The sequence below is a fragment of the Pimephales promelas genome, chromosome 5, assembly GCF_988280905.1.
Source record: "Pimephales promelas chromosome 5, fPimPro1.hap1.1, whole genome shotgun sequence".
In the NCBI taxonomy this organism is placed as follows: Eukaryota; Metazoa; Chordata; class Actinopteri; order Cypriniformes; family Leuciscidae; genus Pimephales; species Pimephales promelas.
This window is the reverse complement of record NC_142773.1, coordinates 36,177,126-36,190,272: the sequence shown is the minus strand read 5'-3', so window position 1 is coordinate 36,190,272 and position 13,147 is coordinate 36,177,126. Positions and strand designations below refer to the sequence as shown.

Genomic DNA, 13,147 nt, shown 5'->3' with positions numbered 1-13,147 from the left:
GAATTGTGAGATATAAAGTCAGAATTGCGTGTTATAAAGTCAGAATTGCATGATATAAAGTCAGAATTGCATTTTATAACATCAGAATTGCATGATATAAAGTTGCAATTGCGTGTTATAAAGTCAGAATTGTGAGATATAAAGTCAAAATTGCGTGTTGTAAAGTCAGAATTGTGAGATATAAACTATTCTGAGGGGGGAAAACTTGGTCTTTTTTTCCCTTAGAATTGGCCTGATAACTCGCAATTGCGAGTTTATATCTCACAATTCTGAGTAAAGATTTAAGAATTTCGAGATATAAACTCACAATTATGTGTTATAAAGTCAGAATTGCGAGATGTAAACTCGCAATTGTGAGGAAAAAAAAGTCAGAATTGTGAGATAAAAAGTCGCAATTATTTTTTTATTCAGTGGCGGAAACAAGCTTCCATAGTATAGCACCAAAAATTACAAAAAGTTAAAATTATAATTTTTTGCAGTGTATTATTCCTTAAACCAGTCCAAATCCATTGGCAAATGCTTTTCTTTCAGGCAGTTTTCTCCAGAACTTGATTGTGGTTAAATATTGAATTTTCACTCTTTAAGGAATAAATGTACTTCTAAACATCAGACTCTCTGTCTCGTGTTTGTCTGGATTTGGGTATTGATCCACAGATCCTTCCCTCGTACAACCTGATGCCGTTTTAGGACTCGACTCTTTTGGAGTTTGTTTATCTCGTCGGTTAATCTCTGTTTGTGGTATTTGGTCACAGAGAGAACAACAGTGTTCACAAAGGAGATTAGTTTGGACCGCTGAGGAAAATGCCCTAAATGATGTCCCTCTGGCCTGATCCAGGGGTCTGAGAGGATTGCGAAGTGTCGATAAACTGTGACTGCAGTCCGTGTGTTTAGACAGTCCCACGTGAGGATGTAGAGAGAGATATCTGTCTGAGCTGAGAGGATCTTGATAAGCTGTTTGTGCACATCACAGAAAATGATTGTAATATATGAGGCGTCTCAATAAACACTGTTGGTGGCTGTTGTAACTGTTAGACTTTCGATAGATGTTGATTTGAAGGCTCGATGCAGCAGTGTGCTATAAAGCTCAGTTTCAGGCAGGGATTATTCAATGCGAGTTTGCGTTTCGGCAATATCTTCGCTGCCCAATCCGAGCGGCTGTATCAAGATGATCTGCTTAGAGGGATTTCTGGGTAAGATGTCACCTCACCTGTCGTAAGTCTCTTAAGTCCTGACCTTTTTTGTAATCAGCTTTCACCTGCTGACCCAGAGCTGCTATGGTCTATATGCACAAGCGTAGTTTCGAACTTCCGCTTTTGTCAGAAGTCGGCATATCAGTTTCCGGTCTACGACTGGTCATCCGCATCCACTAATAAACAAACAAGATGTGTGCTGCTGTTGTATGAAAAAAAGAATTCTTAAACACATCAGAGTTTCTAAGAACTGTAGTGGATCTAACGTCCGTTTCACACCCGTTTGCAGTGTGTGTTGCGGTGCAGGAGCGTGTTAGCGCGTTCACATATTATGATGCGTTTGCAGTGAATAACTGATCCGCGGCTGTACAACAAACACATACTTAATATTTTGATGACACCTGACACCTTCATAATCACGACAACATGACATACTGTATGTTATGAATATGAAGGATGTTTTATGCATGTTTGTGAGAACTGTTATTAAGTGTCATTTGTTATGGTTATTCGATATTTTAATGATGACACCTTGACATAAACCAATAAATCATAACCTGTCAGTGTCTTTGTCATGACAACTTGACATTAAGACAACACAACCTGTCATAAACATGACATAGCAGATTAATTATCAAACTTAAGAAACCACCTACCTTTATTGGTTAACATTACATTAAACTGTCAGGTGGTTGGTTTTGACATTGGCTGTCATGAAGCCATTATAACATTTTAATGACAAACTCAGTTAGTACCACTGTAGTTGAGGTCACGAAAAATATTCATGACACAGTTATAATGGCCTCATGACAGCCAATGTCAAAGCCAAACACATGACAGTTTAACTTCATTTTATGTCAAGTTGTCATGACAAAGACACTGACAGGTTATGATTTTATGGGTTATGTCAAGATGTCATAACAAAGATGTCATATTTGCATTCAAAATGTCATTATTGAGTGAAAGACACGTAATGACAGTTGTCATTAAACATGCATAAACCCTACTTCATATTCAAGACTTATGTCATGTCATGGTTATGAAGGTGTCATATCAGTCTTATGCACACCCCTTCAGGTAAAGTGTTACCGAAATGTTTTTACTGCCAATTTTGATCAATTTAATGCATCAAACTAATTGAATAAAATTGTTAATTTTTTTTAAACAACTGTTTTGAAACTTTTTAATGTTTAATATAGTACGCACTACAGATTTACTTTGAAAATTGTAGCATGACGCAATGTTTGTTCACCACAGGAGTGATTATTCCTTAAATATGTGTTTTGTTAAAAACATCACTGTGCCTAATTTGGCATTGAAATGCATTCAAAGTGATTCTTCTTCAAAGTGGGTGTTTTTTTATAATGTAATTAGATTAAAGGGGAATTCTGAGATCATGCCATGACTCGTTGATATCTTTGCACCTACGTTTGAATTTTCTAAAATCCCCCATAAAACCTCAATTAGGAACTAGAAAAACTAAACCTGAACCTCTGATTTTGAAATGGCGGAACTTAATAATATATCAGCAAATCTGTATCTGTGATTGTTCAGAATACATTCCAGTCAAACGTTTTTAACCTTAAAATGCCAAAGCTGATGAATTGAATTGAGTTATATACACTGGCCGTACAAAAGTTTACAGTATAAACAGTAATATTGTAAAATATTATAACAATTAAAATGTTTTAAATTTTTGTTTTAACATGAAATCTATTCCTGTGATTTTCAGCATCATGACTCCAGTCTTCAGTGTCACATGATCCTTCAGAAATCAAATGCTGATTTGCTGCTCAAACATTTATTATTATCATCAATGTTGAAAAAAGTTATGCTGCTTAATATTTTTTTTTTTATGGAAACGAGTTGTACTGACTTTTGAACAGTAGTGCACAAATGTATCCTCATCATTGGTGACATGTTTTCTCCCCTGTCATCACAGAGCGCTGCTGCAGCACCGAGTCCAGTCCTGGGCAACATGCCCCCCGGTGACGGGATGCCAGGTGGCCCCATGCCCCCCGGATTCTTTCAGGTGGGTCACTCCTCAGCTCTTCTCCATAAACCATCCGTAACCATCTAACTAGCAGCCCTCGGGTGCACAGACACGTGCCGGCGGCTCACAGAGGAACCATTATGCCACGGTCTCTGGTCCTCTGCCAAGCCCAGCGTCTGCAGGGAACCGGTCTGATTGCGACCATTAGCCGCTAATGGCAGGCAGGGTTATGTTCATTCTCCACTCTGAGAGCAGGCTCGCTGTTGCCTTGCTGAGTGGCCCTGCTAAATGTGTTGCAGCGGAGTTAACGCTTTATCACTCGGGAGTTTTCAGAGAGGGTGACTCGACAAAATATCTTAATGAGTTCTTGGAAAAGATTTATGGATGATAGGATGTTTATTATGACCTTATGGAAGGACGCATTTGGAGAACTCTTTCTCAGACCAGATGGAGTCGCGACCCTCCGAGGGCTTTGCGGGAACAGATTCTCAGATACTGAGAGCTGCAGAACATAGAACTGGTTTATGCAAGTCTTGAAACATGCATCAGTGTGTATGCAGGAAAACTTGAGAAACAGTTGAGTGCCTTTGAGGTTGTTTTGACTACCCTTAAACCCCATTGCCCCCTAGTGGTGACATGGATGATCATTTGTACACTGTAAAAACATGTTCTTTATCATTATTCTTTCGTTTTTCTGTAAAAAAAGAACAAATGTATAAATTTACTAACATATTACGACTTGAATTTTGTCTTCAAGTGAAAAAAACTCAATTGCATATTTATTTTTAAATCCAACAAAATTTTGTTAAAAAAACTCATCTTTATGTAATTTTTATTATAGAAAATGAGTTATAGACAATTAATCAAGATGCTGCAATGCCTGTCAACCTATCAGAATCAAGAATGATTTCAACAATACTGTGGTGTAAGCATACTGTATTTATTCAAAAGTTTGGGAGTAGTGGTTTTTTTTATGTTTAGAAAAAAGTCATTCCATTTTAAAAAGTGTCATCACTCCACATGATCCTTCAGAAATCATTCTAATATCCTGATTTGATTCTCAAGAAACATTTCTTATTTTTATCCATTTTGAAAACGGTTGTGCCGCTTAATATATTTGTGGAAACCGAAATAGATTTTTTCAATTTCTATTTTTTGATTAACAGAAAATTCGAAAGAACAGCATTTATTTGTTATATAAATCTTTTGTGACATTATAACTGTCTATAGGGAAGTACTTCCCATTCATTGTGTTGTTGATGTCAAAAGCTGTGCATCCATTTGTGTCAAATATAACAATATTCTGGTGGAAATGGATGTCATTTGGTAGAATTACTTGCAACTGTCCAAATAATTCAAATCTCAACTCAAAAACTGTAACCAAAACTATAAAAGGTAAAAGAAAATACCCTGATAATAAATTCCAACCCTATCATTAAATACAGGATCACTTGCACAAATAATTAACATGGTGTTTTCTGTTCTCTATTATTTTCTTAATAATAACAATAATAATGCGCATTTAAAATCAGATATTTATTAATTGATTAATACCATGAATAATTTGCATAATATTTATCAATTATTAAATATATAGGTGTGTGTATATTTTTATATTTATATAAATATAAAAATGTGGTGTCGCTGCTTGATTTCCCGTGTAATAGGGTCTTAAAGGGATAGTTCACTTTGAAATGAATTTTGGTGTGTTTTAACTTACCTCAAGGGCATCCAAGATGAAGGTGTCTTTGTTTCCGCAGTAGTTTCAATTTTGATATTTTTAGGTCAAACCGTTCTTGTCTGTCAGTCATATAATGGAAGTCTATGGTCACCACCTCAAAGAGCATGCACAGAGAAAATGTAAGTACATATTGATGGCCTAAGACAAGAAACGAGCGGTTTGTGTGAGAAAACGAACAGTATTTATTATCGTTTTTACCTCTTGTAACCACAGCAACATCGAAGTGATCTGAGGGCGCGGGTGCTTCGGTCTGCGCAAGCGCCGGAAGTGATCTCACGCGCGGTTGCGAAAAAAAATCAATGTTGACTGTTTATATATAACGAAATCGTCTTCCATTGCGATTTCCTGTAAATCTAAATATGCTTAGATCTTCACAGTGAAAGGATAACACTTCTGAAATCTCTTTGTTAACAATGAGTGACGTACATGTGCGAGAAATCACTTCCGGCGCTTGCGCAGACCGAAACGCCCGCGCCCTCAGATCACTTCGATGTTGCTGTGGTTACAAGAGGTAAAAACGAAAGAAATACTGTTTGTTTTCTCACACAAACCGCTCGTTTCGTGTCTTAGGCCATCAATGTGTACTTACATTTACGAGTCATTAAATCATGTTTAATTTGGACTTCTCTGTGTATGCTCTTTGAGGTGGTGACCATAGACCTCCATTATATGACCGACAGTCAAGAATGGTTTGACCTAAAAATATCAAAATTGAAACTACTGCGGAAACAAAGACACCTACATCTTGGATGCCCTTGAGGTAAGCTAAAACATACCAAAATTAATTTCAAAGTGAACTATCCCTTTAAAGCAAAACTATGTAAGAACCATGAGTGATATCAGCTCCACATCAAACTAGTTCTGAGCTTTCGCCCTTGTCTCTGTTCTCTGGATCTGCTGCACCTGTCGCTTTCACCTGTCCTGCCTTTGACTTTGCTCTGTCTTTCTCTTGGCATTTCGTTGCTGGTACTATGGCAACCTCCGCTTGCTCCCCCCACCCACCCTCTCTGCAGGGACCACCTGGTTCCCAAGCCTCCCCTCACGCTCAGCTACCTCCAAACTCTAACATGATGGGGGCGCATGGACAGGTAACAGCACACACCCTCTCTCTGCTTATATCGGTTAGGCACACGTTCTGATAAAATAGCCCCCCCCCCCCTTTTCCCTGTCAGCTTTTGTATAGGTCACATTGTTAAAACTGAATGTCACTGTTTGTTCCCTTTTTCCAGCCTTTTATGTCTCCTCGCTATGCTGGAGGACCTCGGCCGCCCATCAGAATGGGTAACCCGGTAAGTCACTTTAAAAATGTTTCATTCACTCTGACTTATTTTAGCACCTGACTGTCTCTGTTTCTTTAGCCTCCCGGTGGGCAGCCTTTGCCTCCAAACATGATGGACCCTACACGACCAACGGGTGAGAGACTAATGAGATCAGTGTTTGTTGATGGGCAACTTCTCTGTGCAAATTCAGCATTGTCATTTCATCGATTTTTGATTTTGAAGTGCATGTCTATTACATTTTTAATGATGTTATTATTTGCTCAGGCCATCCAAACTTGGCAAGCATGCAGAGAATGAACGTTCCTCGAGGAATGGGCCCAATGGGACCGGGACTACAGGTCTGGATCTTATGCTGTCATTCACGAAAACTTGAATATCTTTGCCCTAGACCCCGTCAATGAGTTGCTCACCACTAGGACTGGGTGATATAGTTAAAACAACTATATTTCAATATTTTTTACCTCAAATTTTAATGTTAAATAGTATAGATATAAAAAAGAGAGAAGAAATGAATGGAAAGAATAAATGACATTATAATATTTTCAGATCGATACCAGTTCTTTTAAATCGTAATAATATTTCACAATACTACTGTTTGTACTGTATTTTGATCAAATAAATGTTAAGGGTTCGTACGATTTTTTTTTAAATGTTTTTGAAAACCATCAAATACAGTTAAAATGAATCAAGAAATGATTTCTATTTTTTCTGTGTCCAAACGTTTAAATGTAGTTATGATAATATGGTAACACTTTACAATAAGGTTCATTAGTTAACATTAGTAAATGCATTAAGTAACATGAACTAACGATGAGCAATGCATTAGTTACAGTGTTTATTAATCTTGGTTAATGTTAGTTAATACAAATACAGCTGTTCATAGTTTGTTCATGTTAGTTCACAGTCCATTAACTAATGTTAATTATTATAACCTTTGATTTTAATAACGTATTAGTAAATGTTGGAATTATTATTAACTAAGATTAATAAATTCTGAAGAAGTATTGTTCACATATTGTACATGTTAACTAATGTAGTTAACTAATGTTAACTAATGAACCTTATTGTAAAGTGTTACCGATAATATTTTTGAGGAATGATGCAAGTGTGTTGTTGAATCAGTTTTGAATCAGTTCATTGAAATCGACAATTTCCTACCAACTCTAATAGCATTTTTTTTTTTCTACTTAAATTTAGGTTACACTTTATTTAACAGTATGTGCACTTACAGTGTACTTGCCTTATATAACCAGTACTTTCTTAGATAACTACACAAGTTAAGGTTAGGTTTAGTGGTAAGTTGAGGGTTAGTACCTAGTTATTACCCAGTTTTTGTAATTACTATAACAAGTACATAGTATGTATGGGAAACAGGACTGCTACCTAAATTTCAATTCAGAATCATTTGTGAAAATATTGCCAATATTCGATATATATCATCCAACCCTACTCATACACCAATTATTTGTATGTATTTCTTGTGTTCTAAACCTGAGTCAGTCCTTATTCAGCGTTTGTTCAGCCTGTTTTCCTCTAAACTAACCATGTCCTTGTTCTCTCCTCTCTCGCGGTGTCCTCTCGGGTGCTGGGCATCACAGTCTGATCCTTGGTTATCATTACAGAACTATGGCGGAGGAATGAGGCCTCCAAACTCCATGGGCCCTGGAATGCCAGGCGTGAACATGTAAGGACTTTCCCAGTCTTTTGCTTTTGTGGGATTTCATGTGTATGTATATTAGAGCCCGACCGATAAAGGGTTTTGAAGGCCGATACAAATATTTTTTGGTTTTAAAATCTGATATTCCGATATATCGGCCGATATTTTTTTACTTCAGAAACGCGCAACAAAACATTAACAGATTTCCCTAACGTTAGTTATTTGTAGTTATTTATGAGTTTTAACTAAAATAATATGACAATGCATTTTAAAAAGAAACCTGTTTCTTTTATTGTCACAACAGAACAGACTAATGATAGTGGCATTAGCTAGTCTATGAAGGGGTTATGTCATACTGCAAATTGTAAAACATACATTTTCAATATAACAGGCCAAGAAGAGATGATGCGTCTCATTGCTATAACTGTCACGCGCTATTATAGAAATACTTCCGTCAAAAGTTAAAAGGACAGTCAGTCAACTACTCTGTAACAATGTAACGTAATTAATACTAGCTGATTCCGTTTCACTCTCGGCTTATTTAATAGCAAAACTGGACATGATAGTCACAAATTTTGTCATGCTTATTTGAGTTAAGAGAACTGATGCGGATGTTCTTTTAATTGTTATTCAAGCAATGTATGTCTCGTGACCAACTCAACGAGTTGCCCCCTGGTGGACAAACTATACAACTCCAACACTCATGACATGGTTCAAGCGTGTTTCGTCTGTTTTTATTTTATTTTTTAAATATTCATTTATCGGCCATTATAACTGCCGATACCGATAGTTTGGAAAATGCCTAATATCGGCCGATAATATCAGCCTGCCGATATATCGGTCTCGCTCTAATGTGTATGCGTCTGTGTCGGACTGGTCAGGATGCTCAAACAAACAGAAAAGTGCCTCTGGGTGCAATGAAAACATTAAAGGAGCATTAACATTCAGATGACTTTTGTTATGTTGTCTCTGCATATTAAACTATGAATGGAGGAAGTATTTAACCCTGTAAAGCCTGACATGTTTTTTTTATTGAACCTTTAGTCAAAATATTTAACAAAAAAAAGTTTGCATATTGGTTTTTGTTGAGTATCATATTCGATTCACCATTGCTCAGAGAGTATGATTTAGTGATCTCATATTCAAAAAGGAACAAAAAAACACCTACATTTTATCAAAAATTGTGATTCTGGTTTTAATGTAAATCAGTGAGATCTACTTGCATAAAATATAATACAATTATCAGTTGTCACTCTATAGCTCCCAATAATGTTTAGTAAGAAATATTTAAATGCTTAGTTTTATAATCAAAGCCCTGTATTTATTGTGGGGGCAAAACATATAATGCAGTAATGTAATGCAATAGTGATGGTTGAGAAATTTTACAAAAAAGCATTCCTCAAAAACCTGATGTATCATATTTGATACTCACATTTTAATGTGATTTTTCAACAAACAAAAAAAATGTATGGATAAGTTGCTTCGGTCTAGTATGTGTTCATTGTTTTTAATTTTATTAACAATCTTACATTTACCTTATAGAAATCGGTAAAGACGCATGAACCTGCTGTTGGACATTTATAAACTGAAAGGCCTTTTTCTTGCTAAAAAGTAAAATAATAATCAATCAGATGACAGACAGCAAAGATTTGGTCATTTGGAAGCCTTAGAAATTTGCAATTGATGATACAGTTGCCTTTATGTGGTTAACAAAAAAAGCGCACACTTCCAATTTAAAGCTTTACAATGCGTTTACGATTCTTTATTAAATATTGAACTGTGAACTTCAGAGGCAAATCCTATGATTTTGAAGTGTCACTTTAATACATAAATAGCTTTACAAAAAAAACTCATCAGTGGAATTATATTCTGTTGTTTTATTTAATAAACTTTATTTTATAAACCCGTTACTAAATATGCTGCTGTGTTTCTCTGTACAGGGGAGCAGGAGCAGGCAGACTGTGGCCTAATCCTAATAATGGAAACACGGTAAGATACTTCAGCTCATGTTATAAAGAACGAATTGGTGATGATATCTGGAAAATCCTGGCTGATAAATAAACTTTTGGCTTCACAGATCCCATATTCCTCATCATCCCCAGGAACATATGTGGTAACTGAGCGTTTCTTTTTCCTTTTCATGATATTGTCTGTCATGAAGGCTTCAGTCTCTGCTGTCCTGCTTTCACAGGGTCCTCCGGGAGGAGCAGGAGGCGGTGGATGTCCTCCAGGAACACCTATCATGCCAAGTCCAGCAGGTAATGGCTTATCACATTCAAATCTCGGTCTACTGCCAACATTACTGGCCCTTTAAGACACAAATGGTGCCTGGCGACGTGACGTGAGAACAGTTTCATGGTGACTTCCCTCTCTGTGTTGACAGACTCCACTAACTCGGGTGAAAACCTCTACACATTGATAAACTCAGTCCCACCAGGAGGAAACAGATCTAGTGTGAGTTACTGTTCCTGTGTGCTGCATGGATTGTGTGTTTGATCTCCCTGTAAATGCTCTCTTGTCTGTGTTTGTAGTTTCCTATGGGTCCAGGGTCAGACGGCCCAATGGGAGGACTGGAGCCGCATCACATGAATGGCTCATTAGGTAAAACACGATTCACCATGGCAACTACATAAATTTTTCAAAACATTGCTTGTTTTGTTTTTGTTTTTTTGCCCTCCCAATTAGATCAGTGAACATCATGTGATTTTTAAAGATCTGCAAATGATTCAGTTTTACTTTTCTCACAGGTTCGGGTGACATAGATGGACTCCCTAAGGTATTATTCAACCTATTATTTCTGTCGAAATCATCTGAAAACTAGCACAGCATGTCTGTTCATGTTAGAATATGACTGAGATTGAACTTTAATGAGGGGTCTGGCATAGGTTGTTGTTAAAATTTCAAAACTTCCAAGACATTGGTATTGTAATGGATTTTTAAACTAAACATGAACATAGTTTTCAAAAACAATCCTAAAGACTCTTTAATCAGAGTCCACTGCATTTATATTGTGTTATATTGTATTATTATGTTTTTTTTTAACTATGTATTGTGTAATTTTATGTAAAGGCCCACTAGGGACTAACATTGAGAATTAGCCTCGGCTAAAATGTTGTAGTATGGAACATGAGCTTATGTAAAATAAACTTAAAATAAATAAATAAATAAATAAATAAAGTTAAAGTTATTTTAGTTTTAACAAGTGCTTATCAAGCCTTTTTAATAGTTACATAAAAATCAACTGTGTTATTATCATATTCATATAATTATTTTGTTTTTTTATAATGGAAAACATGGAAATATCATTTTAAATTAGTCCTTTCTAGGCTTGAAAAATCAGGGAATATTATAAAATATTATGTCTTATTTATAAAAGAAATTAATACTTATATTTAGCAAGGATCCAATAAATTGATTAAAAGTGATTTTAAAGACATAATGATGTTTCCACAAAAATATTAAGCAGCATAACTATTTTTAACCTTAATACAAATAAGAAATGTTTCTTGAGCAGCAAACCAGCATATTAGAATGTGTGTATACTGTATATATATATATATATATATATATATACATTCACCTAAAGGATTATTTATCTAAACAAAACTCAAGACTTATCATTTAGGCCTACTTAATCTTGGTAGTGATGTCTTTCAAATATAATATCAAATGCCTATAATTACACATTTTATCCTCATAAATCACAAAAACATTCCATCTAAGACAAAGAACAGTTATCCTAAAGTAATGAGGTTACGTGTGTTTTTATCATATTGAAGCTTTGATCATAATGAAGGATCGGATCAATCTGCTTTATAATGACTAATAATACCACCGACTGTTTATTTTTTACAATCATAGAACTCCCCTAATAATCTGAGCGGAATGAGTAACCCGCCAGGAACGCCACGAGACGACAGTGAACTGGGTGGAAGCTTCCTTCACTCGTTCCAAAATGAAAGCGTGAGCATCAGCACACACACGAACACATGACATTATAACAATGAATTTATGGGCTTCTGTCTAAATAAACGCTTCTTTCTCTCTTCAGTACTCACCGACAATGACAATGAGTGTGTGAAAGACGAGCTTCAGCTCCAAGACGCCACACGTAGGTGTCTCAAAGACCAGGGACCAACCTCACCAAGAACCAGAGTGAGTCTAATCTCACACATCTATGAGAACCAAAATCCCTCCGCAGCTCTGGATGAGGTGCGTGCTCCTAATTTCAGCACGGACAGATGAAATCTGCTTCCAGAAAGGACCTGTCTGAGATGGGGAGCTCCCTCATTTTAAACCACTTCAATATTTTCATATCATTTTAACATAGAAGCCCACACAGGACAAGAGCGAGATAAATTAGCTTCTTTTTGTTAGATGGATGTCAAACCGTCGGGACCGTGACGATATTCGCACTGTGGATGTTCTTCTACAGCGTCTGTGTAACATTCCATGAGTATTTTAGGATCTAGTCTCTGATCTCTTAAAAAGTTTCTAAACAAGTTCATCGCACCGTAATAGCTTCGGAAAATGACTTAATCCAGAGGAACAGCTTTGGCTACAGCGGATTTGATTATATTATGCACCAATGGGAATCGCAAACAAATCCGCCGTCCGTCCTTTCATCGCAAACTTGGGAATGCAATGGATTGTTAGCAAAATTAACATTTTGTTTCTTTGGTTTCATGCCTTTCTGTTTTGTAACAGTAGATTTGACTGCAGAAGCCTTTTGTAATGAGCCATAAGACTTCGTGGCATTTTCCACTTTTTAATTGTAACCTCAGATGACATATGAGATTATTTTTGGATGGCAGTTCAGCCAAACGCAACAACACTATCATATAACACTGCATCTTTTCACACGGGCTTCGTTCTCATTGTCCTTGTGCTGTTATATTGTGTTTTTGACCCATTGCTGTTTGCTTTTAGGCACAGTTGAAGACGTGCGGCAAACACCCAAAGGACAGTTATGTAACTATATATCTTTTAAAGTTTTCTTTAGTCTGTCATGATGCTGTATGGCCATTCTTGACCTGTTACACCATGTTGTTTAGCCTTTACGATGTATATTATGTTCTTTGGAAGATGCGGTAAAATGACTTGTGTAATTTTTATGATTAAATTATTTTTCAGTTCATACCACTGTTGTTTCGGTCTCGTGTCTTCTGCAAATAAACGTACATGTATCTAATACTGACAGAAACATTTATTATATATATATATATATATATATATATATATATATATATATATATATATATATATATATATATATATATATATATA

General features: G+C 36.1%; 1 protein-coding gene across 6 annotated transcripts in view; it reads left to right on the top strand.

Annotated features, from left to right (window-relative positions):
* ssbp3a (single stranded DNA binding protein 3a) overlaps positions 1–13,000 on the top strand; it is a 34,166-nt gene extending 21,166 nt beyond the window's left edge. The window contains exons 5-18 of one of the 6 annotated variants that reach the window (XM_089131405.1): positions 3,133–3,222; positions 5,938–6,012; positions 6,154–6,213; positions 6,298–6,337; positions 6,469–6,542; positions 7,803–7,888; positions 9,802–9,850; positions 9,939–9,974; positions 10,053–10,119; positions 10,245–10,315; positions 10,393–10,462; positions 10,609–10,637; positions 11,723–11,824; positions 11,913–13,000. In XM_089131405.1, coding sequence (XP_088987531.1) covers positions 3,133–3,222; positions 5,938–6,012; positions 6,154–6,213; positions 6,298–6,337; positions 6,469–6,542; positions 7,803–7,888; positions 9,802–9,850; positions 9,939–9,974; positions 10,053–10,119; positions 10,245–10,315; positions 10,393–10,462; positions 10,609–10,637; positions 11,723–11,824; positions 11,913–11,942 — 879 coding nt within the window. In that variant the 3' untranslated portion in view covers positions 11,943–13,000. Of the gene's footprint in view, positions 1–3,132; positions 3,223–5,937; positions 6,013–6,153; positions 6,214–6,282; positions 6,338–6,468; positions 6,543–7,802; positions 7,889–9,801; positions 9,851–9,938; positions 9,975–10,052; positions 10,120–10,244; positions 10,316–10,392; positions 10,463–10,608; positions 10,638–11,722; positions 11,825–11,912 lie in introns of all 6 variants that reach the window. The other 5 variants (XM_089131406.1, XM_039676098.2, XM_089131407.1 and 2 more) reach the window with 5 other exon arrangements.
* Positions 13,001–13,147: the final 147 nt, after the last annotated feature.